The sequence below is a fragment of the Synchiropus splendidus genome, chromosome 6 (genome assembly GCF_027744825.2).
Source record: "Synchiropus splendidus isolate RoL2022-P1 chromosome 6, RoL_Sspl_1.0, whole genome shotgun sequence".
Lineage (NCBI taxonomy): Eukaryota > Metazoa > Chordata > Actinopteri > Syngnathiformes > Callionymidae > Synchiropus > Synchiropus splendidus.
In genome coordinates, this window is record NC_071339.1 from 15,805,133 (window position 1) to 15,819,879 (window position 14,747).

Consider the following 14,747-nt stretch of genomic DNA (forward strand, 5'->3'; position numbering starts at 1 on the left):
CACTCCGCAGACAAGATCATGTCTCTCTAAGGAGGAGCTGGAGGAGGCTTCAGGAGCGAGGGAAGTCAGGGCCTCTTCACGTCGCCTGCTGCCCCCAAGCTGAGACATTGAGGAATGAGGAAGCTGTGGAGCTACTGTACACCTGTTTGTGCCGTTGAACTGCGTTCTATCTCAGTACAGTCTCCACCAACCCTCTGCTTTGATCACCCCGGTCCAAGTCGTCCATCTCACTGGGCCATCTCCACGCCGGAGCACCCACGTACGTTTCTCAGCCCAGAGACGGACAAACCGCCGATAAATCTCATCTTGCGGCGGGGAGGGGAAAGATGGGCAGAAACAAACAATATGATTGCAGAAAGCAAAACAACAAATACTATTGATCCACGGCAGCACGGTGACAGCAAATCAATGAGCGCGTGTCCTCTCTGCACCGGCCGCGGCCCGGATCAATTCTGAAGAAAGATGAGGCGGTGGCGAACGAAGTGAGGCACTTCGGAAGCATATTTGAATGAAATAAACTTCCAGTTTGGTCGAGCCAGGATGTGACTCTCCTCAAGTCCAAACATCTGCTCCTGTCTGAAGTCAAAGCAGCGCGTGAGTTGATCTCTGGCCTCACATTTGGAGCCGGCAGATGATTTATTGATCTGATCGCAGCCTCCAAATAACCCGCGCAATTGTTTCATCACATGGTCATTACTGCCCCGCGATGAGTCGGCCCCACAAAGTTGAATAAGTCCCTCAAGGGCGGCTTCCAATTGATGCACATGAGTTTTCATATATTGCAGACTCATAAAAGGTTACAGGTTTTATTGGAGCACTGATTGCTCGGTCAACTCGCTGACCTCATGTCGCCTCCTTGTTTCGGCTTTCAGGCTCCTGATGCGTTTAAATGGAAAGAAATTACGCAGCTGTTGACAGTTGGTGTTGCGGTAAAGTATGTGGTTAGTTATATTAGTCATTTAAACCCAGCTTTCATGACTGCCTCAAAGACGCCTGAATTGACCTGTTAAAATCTGATGGATTATTTCTTAAGTCTGGTCAAGTTCTAGTCTTTTTCAAAGCTTTAGTGTACATGTGACTGTTTTCCCATTGTCTTTCCTACAATCCACATTCATGTATTTTTATTGATAGTGTGAAACTGCAGGGATTTCTGTTTTCTAACATTCAATTTGTCCGTTTTTGTATAGCTTTTCACTCTTCAACTTTCATGTGTCTTGTCAACTCATATCCCACCACCATCTTTAGACTTCCATGTGTTTTGGTCTTCTTGTCGACTGTTCAGTTGCTCTTCAACTTTGACAGTACTGTGTACATGGAATACATTGTGTTACATGACTGCAATGTAGAATGTGCAGAAATCCTTTTTTAAACATGATTTTTCAGTAGGACTGTGTCACATTTTTTTCTTTATTTGTATTATTTATTTATTTATCGTTAACATTCCCAGTGTGTTTTATTTTACTATTGAGTTTTTATTCCTAATGTTGACATTAGTGACACATATCCAGTCACTTTTATGACATGTTTAATGACACATGTTTACTTCAGGTGTATTTTCTAAAATAATTATCTAAGAATGTTGACTTTTGTTCAGAGCTGTTTTGCATTTGTAAAATCCGACCGACTGTACTCCATTGAAGAACACAGGGAGTCAGATGGCTTTATTTAGATCTTCAAACACATCAAGAACAGTAAGAAGTCACAGTGCTGGCAAACCTTGTGCAAAAGCTGGAGAAACAATGAGGCCAATAAGTAACAACACGCAGCAACATTCAAGGTTCAGTTGGCCATTAGGAGGTCAGCGACAGAAATAGCTGGTGAGGCTCAGCCCGCGGCGGCGAGAGAGCGTCTATGAATAGTCATGACAAGGAAGCAATTTAGAAGGCACAAAGAGAAGCCACTGGCTTCATGTTCCGGCACTTGGTCAACACATAAGTGAGAGCAAAACAAATATAGCAACGTTCATTACCAAAATGACCGAAGCTAACACAGAGGCCAGAGGCAGCGACGCGGGCACCTCCTGATACATACTGACGTGACGACATAAGGCATGTTCTGGAAATAAATACGCTCCCATTTGATATTTTTAACAGCCCTGGACTGACGTGCGAGACTGTTCCCTCCGCCTGCAGGTAGCTCTGACTCATGCAGGAGGGAATAGAGCTCAGCCTGAAGTCTGGCAGGAGAGAAATGAGGAGGGAACCGTGACAAACCGGAGGAGTTGCTGTGAGATCTAAACATCTGTGAACCCCAGAAGGACTAAATAGAATAGAGAGACGGATGGTGTCTCGCTGGGTGAGAGGGCCGGGAAGGGAGAAATGTCTTCAGAGACAGGGATGGAGGGAGTTAGCTTAGCTCGCTATCAACTGCAAGTTTTTCACCAGCATTCACCAGCGACGTGGTGAGAGGCTCTTTCAGGTTGGTAGATCGTACTTCAACATTACAACATTACAACTGTTGTAATGTTGTGATGTATATTTGTTACCAAGTACCAAAGGCAAAACAATAAGGCTGCATTTTTGACGGTAGCCAATAGGGCCACAATGCTAATACGCTAAATGCTAACCACAGGTTCTCTGGTGATGAATCAGACCCCACCAAAGGTGGATCGACAGAATAGACATCCAACTGTACTTGGCTAGTCACGTTGTTCTGAACACATGAATCGACTTTAAATGACATGATTCACACACAGTTTGGGTCAAACTAGGAACACTCCAGAATCAAATGAACAATTCACATTCAAAAGGCACTTGAGAATCAATTCTAGATTTTGGCAATGCACACTGTCACCGCGGTTGTACACTGTGTTTATAACCTAGTGGACAGTAATCCCTTGTAAGTTCACTGTTCACCTTTCACAGAAACAGTTTAGGACCTTTTTAAGAGATAAATTAGCATTGCCTTCTTCCATCCATCTTCCACTGCTTAGTCAAGGTCAGTGTGAGGCAGCAGCAAAACCTCCTCCAGCTCCTCTGGTGGGGTACAGAGGTGTTCCCAGGCCCACCAAGAGAAACAGCCTCTCCAACGTGTCCTGGGTTTGCCCACAGGCCTCCTCCCAGACTGACATGTCCGGAGCACTTCAACAGGGCGGCCACTAGGAGGCACCCTAAAAGGCTACTTGAGCCCCCGGAAGTCTCTGCCGTGACCTTGTGTTTCCGCTCCCCACCCAAAGGTCATGGACTCAAATGAGCGTTGCAGCATTAAAAAAAAATAAATAAAACATAGCAGACGGAATCTGTGTGTAAAGCAACTAGCTTTTGGATTCTACGGCGTTTGGATTAAATGTTTGTTAAAACATTGAAAAAAGGTCTGAAACGTGTTTATAAAGAAACGGTTTGAGTTCAAACAACTTCTGTGAGCGTCTGGATTATAATCCGAGGGATGACTTCACATCCTTCATGACTCATGATACGGCCTCAAAAAATTGCCAAAACAGGTGGCAAGACAGACTTGTGTAATCGCTCAACAATCTCATACAGGCACACAAAAGTTAGATCCTACTATCGACATAGGTTCCGAACACATTAACCTTTTCTCATTAACCTGTCGACTAACTCAGAGGACAGAATTGCACAGAGGTGTGTAGCATAATCCACAGCAATTATTAGCTCTTTCGGAGGTGAGATTCCCATTTCTTCGAGACATCAAACATGTCGACACAAAACGACACAAATAAAGCTGCCAGGCATTAGCTGTCAAGGTTAAAAATGATTCACACAGCAATAGCAACAAAATCAAAGACACAAACACAATCACTTGTTCGCTTAGATCCCACTTTTGGTTGATTCACAGCTCTGTCCGCAAAAAACAGACCAATAACAGCGGCGACAAGGCTTCATAGGATGCCAACGTTCACACAGACCACAGGCAGAAGCAGCTCAAAAATGGAACGAAAGGTCATCATTTGGCAAGAAACACATCTGCTATGGTGCGAACACAGGCAGTTGTGTTGAGAGATATTTGGGACTGAGGGGGTAAAAATGTCAACAAGAGTGGGAAGGATCTCCTGCAAGCTCTGGACGGGAGTTAGGAGGATCAGGACTTTCGGTCTGTCCAACTGTGATCTAAACCGTAGAAGGCCACCTTGTTCATTTTGCAGCCTTAAACTGCTCTTATTCATAATTAAAGAAGAATTAAGCTTATAACTGAGAACTTGAGATACATCTGAGAAAACCTGAGTTAGTCGTCCTTGACTCTTGAGTCACAACACGGTTATTTTGATTAGTGAAGCGTTAAGCTGCCCAGTACGTGCCATGAAGCAGATGAGAGGACGCAGAGTCGACTGATCAGAGTGGGCATCAAAATACATTCACAGTGTGTGTACTCCATTTTCGCCATGTGCACAACGCGCGGTATTTCCACATCATCAACAGAACAATTGAGAATAACTTCCAAGCCTCTCTGTGCGAGAGTAGCTCGTACATCAGGTAAAAATGTGCTTGTTTTGTTACAAAACAATTAGAAACAAGTTCAGTGAAGCTCATGAGCGTGTGGAGGACGGTTCAGGCAGCCGGGGCTCTTTCTACACCCAAAGGAAGTAAGCTATTTCGTCCAAATCGACGGGATAGTCTGTGAGGTGCAGTGGCTCTTTGATATCGAATCTCTCCCCTTTATAGCTCCACCAGCGACCGGCCGGGAGGTAGATATCCCGCTCCTGCTTTCCTGGCTCCAAGACCGGAGCAACCATCAGGTCGTCCCCAATCAGAAACTGGGAGTCAATTTTGTACGCAGTCTCATCACCGGTGGCGATCCACCACAGCGGGCGAATGATTGGGTCTCCGGTGCCCAGCACCTCGCCAGCTAGCTCCAAAACCCGCGGCGCCACCAGGCTCTGGTGGAGGGCGGTGTACTTTCGAGCGATCTCAACCACTTCATTGTCATACTCCCAGGGAGGGATGGAAAACTGCATGGACGGCATGAAGGCCGACAGCTCCAGCCAGCGAATGTATAGCTCTCGATCAGGCAATGGCCCATTACCCTCCGTACGGTTGGGATAGGCGTTTCCTCCGATCATGTCGGGAAGAATGAACTGATAGCCCAGGATGCTGATAGTGAGCACAGTGGGGATTAGAGACTTGAGGCCCAACTCGTACCCCCACACAGAGTCTCTGTCGATGGGTCTAAAGAAGCAGGAAATGTTCTGAGATTGGTAGCCGCTACGAAGCTCGGCTCTGTCGTTGTAGGGAATTGCCATCTCTGTGTATCGTCGGGTGAAAAAGCTCGGGTCCCGGATGGGAGTTCTGGTACTGAATTTCCAAGGTAAGTAGTTGGTCTCCCCTGCATCAAATTTAAAAGACGTCACCCCATACTTGGAGCGAAGGGAACGTAGCTGGGAAGCGAACCAATCACGAGCTTCTGGATTGGTGAAGTCCAATATACCGCCTATACCGTTCCACCACCGCACCAGGGCCGGCAACTGGCCGGTGGGCTCTCGGACAAACAGCCCTCGCTTCACACAAGAGTGAAAATTTTCCGAGTCGTAGTTCACAAATGGGTGAATCCAGAGAGACACCAGAAAGCCATCGGACTTCAACTTCTGGAACATGGCTGACGCGTTGGAAAACTTTGTTGGGTCAAATTCAAACTCTCCGTATCTTCTGGTGTAGCGGTCGTCGATCTCCAAGTGACTGCAGTTGAAGTTGTACTTCCGTATGTTCGCGGCGTACTCTAAAACTTTCTCCTGATCAATGTCAGTCTTGTGTAAAGCCCAGGTGGACCAGATGGGATGGCTGAACATGACTTGGGAGGGAACCTTATTGGGCTTGTTGAAGTATCTGCGCACCATGTACTTATGAATGGACGTCACATCCAGTCCAACACACACTCTGTAGCTCAGCTCAGCGCACGGCGCCTCGTTCGGCTCTGCTTTGAATGGACTGTCGTTGTAACGAGCCTGAAAGTACATGGTCTTCTCTGTGTCATTCCAGCCCAGATGGAAGGGCACTGAATTATTGATCTTAATAGCCGTGGCATTGGACGACAGCCAGTAGCTCTCCAAAATCCCCCCAAATTCATTGCGATTGGAGTAGATGTCACTGGTGACAAATGGTTTGGGGGCCTGTTGCCCGGAGATGGAAATGGGCCAGTGCTGAATCGCAGACACAGCTCCACCGTACCAGTGGGCAAACTTGTACGTCATGGCATGCTCCACAGCGATATCAGGAACCAGCTCCTCCCAGCGAACGCGGTAGCACTGCACCGTGTCTTTGGGCCGCACCGTCTCAATAAAAAAGTTGAGCTTCCTGTCGGTGGTCTTGCTACAGCTGAGAAGTTCACCTTCTTTAGTGCAAGAGTCCAGATCCAGCGTTCCTGACCTGGCAAGATCCAAACAAAACATTCTTCAACCTCTTGAACAGAACTACGGATTTGACCATGCAAGGCATCACCCGCCTCACATGTGAGACAGGTGTGACATGGAGCAGCACTTTTTACATCGATACATAAACAACATGACCAGAACTGACCTGAAATCCATCCTGAAAACGATTGATCCCCCCTGGTTTCGGATAATGTAGCCATCTTTGTTGAGGTCCAGCAGCTGGGTTTTCAGCAGCTCAGCTTTTCGCAGTGATGCAATGTAATAACACCACGCAGTCACCGCCGCAATCACCAGCACCAGTCCGATCACTCCAGCGCCCACCAGTGGCCGGGTGTCTTTGCTGCGTTTCTGTTTGGGGATGACATCAGTAATGGTGCCTCCTGCTCCCCCAGGTACCACCTGGTACATGGTTTAAACTGGATTACACCCAAGTGTTTTGGGGGTTATTTTACAGCTCATGTGGGTTATTGACCAGGGACAGTCTCCGGAGCTTTTCAAAGAGCTTCTGCAACAAAACAGAGAAAGAGAAGTACAGTGAATTAGCAGGACTATACAAAAGAATGATCAATACTATCTGCTTTTAGCTTTTAAACCTGATACATACACACTTTCCAACTGTGTTCAAACATTAACACTGGAGGATCTGGCTGATGATGACCTGGCATGAGGCTACCATGCATGCCATGATGTGTAAGAATCAAATCAAGTAATGGAGGACAAGGAAGTTTCTTTTCAGTGTTCTGTCATTTTAAAAATGGACTGGACAAACTAGTTGGATGAAGTGTTATACAGCAATATATTTTGGATAGCTTGTTATGTGGCTAGATTTTTGTAAGTGCTCTGTATTTGATAAATAAACACTTGGATATATCTGTGTTCTTGAGCAGTATTAATCCATCTCCCACGCATTGGCAATGAACACTGAAATATACAAAGAGAGTTTGTTCGACTTCCAGCATGGTGTAAACTTCTGAAACATCAACAAAGGATCTTGTAAATAACACGTCACTGCTTGCTTTTAATTCATCCTGTGAGTCTCAAAATGTTTTCTCTCACTAGACATATTTATTTCGTGTAGTATTAACATCAATTGAGCTTGACGTTTGAAGTCGTGTGATGTCATCACAAAGGAGTGCTACTGGACTGAGTGGCTGCTGTTGAGAAGGGGGCGTGGCCAGCCCCTCAGAGCAACAACCATGTGGAAATAAGAAAAAAAAGTCATAATGGGGTCTTGTTCGTGAGTGAGGGAAGAGACAAGCATCATTAGTGAGTGACATCTGTTGTAGAGAGAGTCACAAGACGATTTGTTCCCTGTGGTCAGGTGTGTCAAGTAGCAAACTAATGATTTCACTCTCTCTGAAAATGTCTGAGCAGGTCAGCCATCCTCTTCTAGTATCCTTTTCCAGGGTACTTCCTGGAATAGGGAGGTGTTTTGCTGTAGTTCCATAGCAGCACCATGGTGTCACCAAAATAGGCATTAGCCAGTTGTCCATCAGATAATGCAGGAATCATACTGCAACCCAAGGTGGAAGAAACCCTTCATCTGCTCTCGCAAACAGATGGCAGCCTGGACTGAGTGATGGGGTGAGTCTACCCGCACCAGGGTGGTCGAGCGAGACATTCCCATGATACAGTTCCAAACACCGCAGCTGGGCAGACAAAGCCTTCGCCCAACAGGTGCCAAGACCCCACAGCACACAACCTTTATCTCACTGGGGACCAGCTCACGGCTGCTGCCCAACAAACCACCTCTGGAAAAACAAATGTGTTTTTCTTAATCTTGCCTCAAAGAAAAAAAAAAGTGATTTATTCTTCCATGAATGAGTTGCTGTACTTCTTCAAGCCTCCATTAAGTTCGGCTGTGGACTGAGGCACAAATTGATTTCTGGGCACTTAAAGGTTTTAAAACTGTCAGGACGTAAACTTAAAAGATGTGTTGGAGATTTAACAAAACAAATCTACTGCCAATTACCTGTAAGAGGATGAAGTGGATGTTCCCTGCAGTGATTCAAGTTCCACTGATCGAACTCATCTGTATGTGAGGGGGCGAAGCGGCGGCAGAGAGGGATTTTTGGCTTTAGAGCTTTGCCAAAATAAGGAGGGAGAGAGACAGACGCATGCTAAACTTTCTGCTCCATTGAGCCAGTCTAACTGAAAGCAGCCATTCAGCGCTGGCAACAAATTAAACATTAACCGGAGGACACATGTCCGTGGACTTTAAAACCTCCCTCTGCAAGGATCCTGATGTTTGTAATTATGGATTGAGCGAATCTGAATAGATTAGATTAGCAGGCAGCCGAGCGGTCTTTTCTGGCGGCACACTTTGCTGACTGGTTCTAAATGAACTGACCCCGGCGTCTGCGCTGGCAGCCCAGGTCCATGGTCACAAAAAAAAAAAAAAAAGCTTGCTATTAATTAGCCATCTGATGGACTAATTCTGTGTTCAACCAGGCTTGCTATCGATTTCCCCCAACAACAGAAGTGATAACACAAACCCGCCATTCATTAACAGGAAGTAGCAGCTCTTTGCTGGAGTTTGTCTCTGGGTGAGGGGAAATGGATCCGCGCATTGAAAACAGTTACTGTATCTGAGGCCGGGAGGGAGCAATGAGAGGCAGAGAGGAGCTTCTGACTCTGGTGTAAACCTACACATGATACTGATGCAAACCTGTGTAGACACCAATGTCCATACTCCTACTTAAGCAATCTCTGGTCAACAAAAAAAAAGTTATGGACTCCCAAAGAAAGCGTCTCTACTATCTCTTGCAGCTGGGTGGTAGAGTGGTTTTGTACCAAAGACATGCGTGGCTCAAAAGGTGTTTTCTGAACAGCGCACTGACAGAACGGTGAGTAACCTCACAAGACAATGACCACGAAATACTCACAAAATGACACTTGGTTGTGTTCTATCCAGAAAATAATGAAAAAAGGAAACCAAATATGGTTAAGAAAGCTCAGAGGTAATTTTTTTTTTTTTTTATTTGCAATTGCAAAATGGACCTAAAAACTCACAGTTAACAAAATTTACTACGATAACAATCATCATTTGGCCCATGTTGGGGGAAGTGTGGTGTACTTGTGTAGTCATTGAAAGTCCCCAAGTGAGTTGGTGGCAATAAAGTCAGAGCTCCTACCCAGGTCAATTGCTAAAAATTAAAATCTATCTCAACCGTTTTCAAAAACGGCCGTGGGAGAGAGAAAGAACCAGCTATTAGAGAATCATCAGCATAATTATTAGGGATTATTAGGGGTTAGGGAGGAATATATTCAGCCAAACAGTGGCAAAAAAGCAACAGTTATCACCAAAGCAGACGTGAAAGGAACTGTACAAGACGCAGACAAAATTCTGGCAACCCACTCCACCATTCTAAAAGTGCCATGAAAATCTGGCAACACATACCTCCACTTTCAGCGGTGACGGCACCGACTCCGAGGCTCACTGCCCAGTCGCCTGGTGACAGTTTGCGATGAGTGTTCACCCAAACTATCTAAGAGCCTTCTGTTTACACCATCAGCCTATTAAATAATGGGAAATTGTCATGTGTTTTTTAAATTATCTTTTATTATTACAGTGGCACCTCGGTTTTCAAACGTCTCGGACTTCGAACAAATCGGAATTCAAACAAAAATTTCGAGATTTTTTTGCTTCGGATTTCCAGAACTCGAACGCTCCCGAAAAAAGCCGGAAAAAACATAACGTGCGTGGACTGATCAGCTGACCTACGAAGCGCTTTGTTATTGTGTATAACGCAGCCTCTGTATGCAGACGTGTCCCGTTAGCTACATTTACTGACTGTTTCTTCTTCATATTGAGGTGTAAAACCTTCCCTGTCTCCGCACTGGACCGTGGTAGAGTGTCACAGGGGAGGTGCTCTCTCTCCACACCTCTCCTCCAGGGTTTGATGTCCTGTTGTGGGCTGGAGCTGGGACAGGGATGAGGCGAGTCTGGACAGAGCCTTGGTTTATGACTTTGTCACAGCCAAACTGCACAGAAGCGCACATTCAGAGCTGGACACGCACCGGGCACCTCTTCACTTCTGGAGAGACGTCACTCACTCGGCAACCCCTCCCACATGCAGCGGCCACACACATAGAGGAACAGCGCACCTGCAGCAGACACTCTACATTCACTCCTACAAAAGACTATTTTAAGGCTTGGAACGCATTCTTTCTTTTTCCATTCATTGTGATGGGAAAAATCGATTCAGATTTCAAACAATTCGCTTCTTGAACGGCCGTCTGGAACGGATTGTGGTCGAGAACCGAGGTTCCACTGTATTAGAAAGTGACATATGTCCAGAACAGTCCTTCTTAACAGCCTACTGACAAGGTAGCTCAGTCATTGTGAGACAAACTTCATGACATATTGATAAAAAGTGAATCCCTGTAAAACATTTCGGATTTAACACAAATCTCTCTTTTTCTGAGGCCAGAATCAGAATCAGAATTCAGTATTATAACCCAAAAGTAAAATGAGCTACATTGCTGTGTCATTTTGGAAACATAGTCACTCCGATGTGCCGCCCACATTAGACGTGTGTGTGTGTGTGTGTGTGTGTGTGTGTGTGTGTGTGTGTGTGTGTGTGTGTGTGTGTATGTGTGTGATCGGTTGTCTGTGGTGGACTGGAGACCTGTCCAGGGTGTCCAGTAGCAGAGCAGGGCTCCAGCCCCAGTCGTCCAGTGGAGAGAGACAGTGACTGTATGAAGTGAAGTCAGAGGTGAGTCAGAGGTGGACTCAATAAGAGTTGTGGACAGTGCAACTGGGACAGCATGACTCGACAGAAACAAGCGTAAACAGTCCAGTTTGACTGGAGCATGCAGATAAAGAAGACCTTTAAGGGCCAACAGAGTGAAGTCAACTCCGAGAACTACACCGCGTTTCTTTGTTTATGGCGCGTTCAGGGGACTGCTAGGCGCCGTCTCAGCCGATTTACTATCTTTCTGTCAAAGAAAACTGCTGACCGAGGTCTGAGAAACCTTCTCACCGTGTTTTCTGCAGAGCTCAGGTGATTTTATCGTCGAGAAGCGCACAAGTGTCGAGTTGATGGAGGTGCAGCAGCCCGTCGCAACCGTTAAAACACAACAGAATCCGTCTGTAAATCTAAATAAAACACGTCGAAGGAACGAGTCGAATCACGTGTCCTGACGAGGACGGACTCTTCAGTGACAGCTACGACCGACGAAGCCTTTTGAGCCGGAGTTGAACCGTTACTACTTCAGAGTCGCGAGAAAGTTGAAGAAAGCCTCAACGATCAGGTCCAGATTTTACATGTAAAACCGCAGGCAGCCGCAGTAATGTTCAGTAATACAATGTACACATTTACATACCGGTGAGAATAGGAGCCCTCGGGTCCAGTGATCGTCAGCTCCAGACACAAACTTGTTTGCCTGAGTCCATTGGAAAAAAAAAACACGTTGCAGCGCAATGACGTCATCCCTCCCTTTGCATTCTGGGTATCGTAGTTCTGGTGTTCGTTTTGAAACAAATTATTCACAATTACAATTATCCAATGCTACTATTATTTGCTTTGCTTTTCTATTTTTTTGTTTGTTTTTATTCTTACATCTAAACACGTAACTAAAAGAGGTGGCTTGAGAATCAAAACTTGCATTCAAGTGAAAGTACTATCACTTTAAATGTGAATGACAGAAGCAAAAGTCAGTGTACAAAATTCATTCCTGTTAACTCGAGTAAGAGCAACAAAACTTGAATGAAAACTGTTCAAGTACCACTTCTTTTTATCATTAGCATTATACTCGAGTAAAGTCACTGTGAAGTATGATTCATAGTATAGTACTTGTACAGTGGAGTTTTGGTCTGAGGGAGTACATAAGTGCAGGCCTTTATTTCAGCCAAGAGAAACATGAACTTGAGGTGAGTCTCCTTAGACCCTGAGGAAACCATCATTCATCCAGTGACAATGGAGACACCATCGCGGTGCTAAGCGAGTGAAGTTAACTAGTTACTACTCGCCTCAGGTTACTAACTCGTCTTGTGCATCTCCTACACTGTCCTTCCAGTGTGTGAGGCAACTTGACTCCTCAGTTTTGTTGAAGAAGGATCAAGTAAATCATTGTTTTTAAAAAAAAAATCATGATAAAAAATATAGTGCTTCAGATGTGGGTTCTTTTATTACAACATTGGGACAGTGGGGATAGAAAGGAGATGCCATGGACCATGATGACTGCGGATGATATAGTGATTTGCAGTGAATGAGAGATGAAGGAGGTGAAGAGGCGAGTGCAGGCAGGGTGGAGTGGTCGTAAGGCATCATACAGGACGGTTTTAGCGAGAGAATTCAGACACAAACTCGGGGTGGATGATGTAATGTCCAGCCTGGTAACGGTTCACCACCTGGAAGCAGCTGTAGCAGCCGCTGAGGTGGGAAAGCAAAAGTCAGACTCTGAGAATGTGAGACTTTTGGAAGTGAGCTCACCTTCTGAGTGGCGCCGCGGTGAGGCGACGCTGCAGCGTCGTTTGTGGTCTGGTTAGTCTGCGGCCTGCTCCGTTCAGCCTGTGGAGACCCAAAGATGTGTGTCATCAAAAGCAACGCCAGGGGGAGCCATCGTTTACGCTGCATCTCACTTTATCTGCTGCTGCGACGGCAGGGAGTGAGAAAGATGATCGACTCTTCTGCAGACAAACACAAATCAGGGTCACAATCATCTGAGTCCTGGACAATGAGAGACGAACCTCGGCGGCTTCCAGCTCAGCTCAGATGCAGGAGGCTCAGTGAACTGCAGTTTCTTGTGTCCACCCACAGAGGGCAGCGTCTCAACAGAGGACGGAGGTTTGTCCTTTTCTGAGGAGCTGAGAGGTCCACTTTGGTCTGGTCCCGTCCGTGGACCGTGGAGGGACAGACGTTTGACCGGGGGAAAGAGTGGCCCTCTGGTGTCCACCGGGGGCTGGAGGTGTGGGGGACAACGTGTATGCCTGCAGCTGGACTTCATGTTACGAGGAAACAAGAAATCCTGACAACACAAAAATACTACAGTAAAATCTAGACATTAAGACACTTATAAGGATGTTACTTTCATGAACCTACTACATATGTTAAACTGTTTTATTTTTAGAGGTAAGGGGATGAAATGACGCTGCTAAACTTTATTACAGAACCCAACACATTTGTAAATAGACTGTGCTGTAATACTCGTTTATGTACTTTCCTCACTTTATACTGCACAATGTCAGGGGTGCAATAATTCAGAAGTTAATTTGGTGCTGTACTACACTGTAGTATACTATCCTATACTGCATAGTACTATAGAGTCCTATACTATACTACACTGCTCTATACAATACCATTGTGTATAGTTGTGCAGTATGTTTGTATAGTGTTGCTGTAATGTGCTGCACTATACTGTGTACTATACTTTGTACTAGACTACATGATCCCACACTATATTACACTGAACACTGCACAAACTATACCACTTAATAACACACTCCACAGCCTGCTAAACTAATAGTTAAGCAAACTCTAATAGTTCACTGCAGTCTATTATTTTATACGCTACCATTCTGAACTTGCTGTACGACCGGAACACACTGCTGTCAGACAGTGTCAGTTTGTACTACTCCAAGCTCCAATAACAAAACTTTTTTTTCTGTACATGGCTGTGCTCCAGAGATTAACTAAGAGGCTTCAGTAATTTCCAGAGAATTTTTACCAGGGAAGAGACTATTTAAAACCATCTGGGCAGAGAGCGCCACCTGGTGGTGAGTTTAGTGTGCAACCCTTGAGTAGCTGTGGCTGAAGAGGTAATTACATTAAATAAACGACAGACTGAAGATGAAAACGTGCGGCACCCAGCGGTGATGACCATAAGCGGTCATGTGGTGGAGTTGTGTCTTACCGGCGGAGGCTGGGGGTTGTTCCTGCGGTGGGCAGAGGTTGGTCGAAGCTGGACTCTCTTGACTTTCCCCGGAGACGCAAACTGCTCGTTGTAGACGGTGAGATAAAGCTGAGGAGCCATGCTGACCTGCCTGCAGATGAGCACTGTCCAGACTTGTGTCCAGTGGTGCTCCTGTGTCACCTGCAGGCTCCTCCCTGGTCATTAGTGAGGAGGCCCTTTGTGCTGTGCCCCTGAGCGTCACACACTGGTGGGGCTTGAGCTGTTTTCATGGCTGCACGACGTCTGTTTAGTTCCAATGATCACAACAGATGACAACGTCTTACTGCTGTTGTTCTCATGAGAGCTGGGATTGAAGAGTCGGGAACATCTCTGCTGACACCACCACGCAGCTAATCCAGTTAAATCTCTGACCCCCTGCTGAGACACTCCTACCTGGGGTCAGATTCATGACCTACTTCCCCCCCACAGGTCTGATGAGCGACAAGCACTCCGTTTGCTCTGCTTCCTGGGTGAGCCAACCCCGATGCGTTTATCTGTTTGTCTTGGTAACTAGTGAGCTGTGCAAACA

General features: G+C 45.9%; 2 protein-coding genes across 6 annotated transcripts; both read right to left on the reverse strand.

Moving 5' to 3' along the window:
• Positions 1–1,629: 1,629 nt before the first annotated feature.
• Positions 1,630–11,715, reverse strand: myorg (myogenesis regulating glycosidase (putative)). 4 transcript variants are annotated; one of them, XM_053869044.1, is made up of 4 exons: positions 11,651–11,701; positions 9,723–9,773; positions 6,468–6,827; positions 1,630–6,317 (listed from the first exon to the last, which is right to left on the reverse strand). In XM_053869044.1, exons 3-4 carry the CDS (start codon positions 6,728–6,730, stop codon positions 4,526–4,528), a joined length of 2,055 nt encoding a protein of 684 aa, XP_053725019.1. In that variant the 5' UTR covers positions 6,731–6,827; positions 9,723–9,773; positions 11,651–11,701; the 3' UTR covers positions 1,630–4,525. The 4 variants fall into 4 exon arrangements, with proteins under 4 accessions (XP_053725019.1, XP_053725018.1, XP_053725017.1 ...); XM_053869043.1 differs by having other exon boundaries at positions 9,723–9,838; positions 11,651–11,671; XM_053869042.1 differs by lacking the exon at positions 9,723–9,773 and having other exon boundaries at positions 11,651–11,715.
• Positions 11,716–12,440: 725 nt separating this feature from the next.
• On the reverse strand, positions 12,441–14,519 carry LOC128760996 (uncharacterized). Of its 2 annotated transcripts, none has more exons than XM_053868814.1 (5): positions 14,180–14,519; positions 13,017–13,228; positions 12,909–12,956; positions 12,760–12,837; positions 12,441–12,699 (listed from the first exon to the last, which is right to left on the reverse strand). In XM_053868814.1, the coding sequence occupies exons 1-5, from the start codon at positions 14,297–14,299 to the stop codon at positions 12,609–12,611; spliced, it is 549 nt and encodes a 182-aa protein (XP_053724789.1). In that variant the 5' UTR covers positions 14,300–14,519; the 3' UTR covers positions 12,441–12,608. The 2 variants fall into 2 exon arrangements, with proteins under 2 accessions (XP_053724789.1, XP_053724788.1); XM_053868813.1 differs by having other exon boundaries at positions 13,017–13,294.
• Positions 14,520–14,747: the final 228 nt, after the last annotated feature.

Bases quoted from the DNA above. Each gene is read 5' to 3' on its own strand.
- myorg (XM_053869042.1), bottom strand. From the start codon at position 6,730: ATGTACCAGGTGGTACCTGGGGGAGCAGGAGGCACCATTACTGATGTC. The intron at 6,318-6,467 runs GTCAGTTCTGGT...GGATCTTGCCAG, and splicing joins GTTTTCAGGATGGATTTCAG to GTCAGGAACGCTGGATCTGG.
- LOC128760996 (XM_053868813.1), bottom strand. From the start codon at position 14,299: ATGGCTCCTCAGCTTTATCTCACCGTCTACAACGAGCAGTTTGCGTCT. The intron at 12,957-13,016 runs GTTCGTCTCTCA...GTTTGTCTGCAG, and splicing joins CTGAGCTGGAAGCCGCCGAG to AAGAGTCGATCATCTTTCTC. The intron at 12,700-12,759 runs GTGAGCTCACTT...TTCCCACCTCAG, and splicing joins ACCGCGGCGCCACTCAGAAG to CGGCTGCTACAGCTGCTTCC.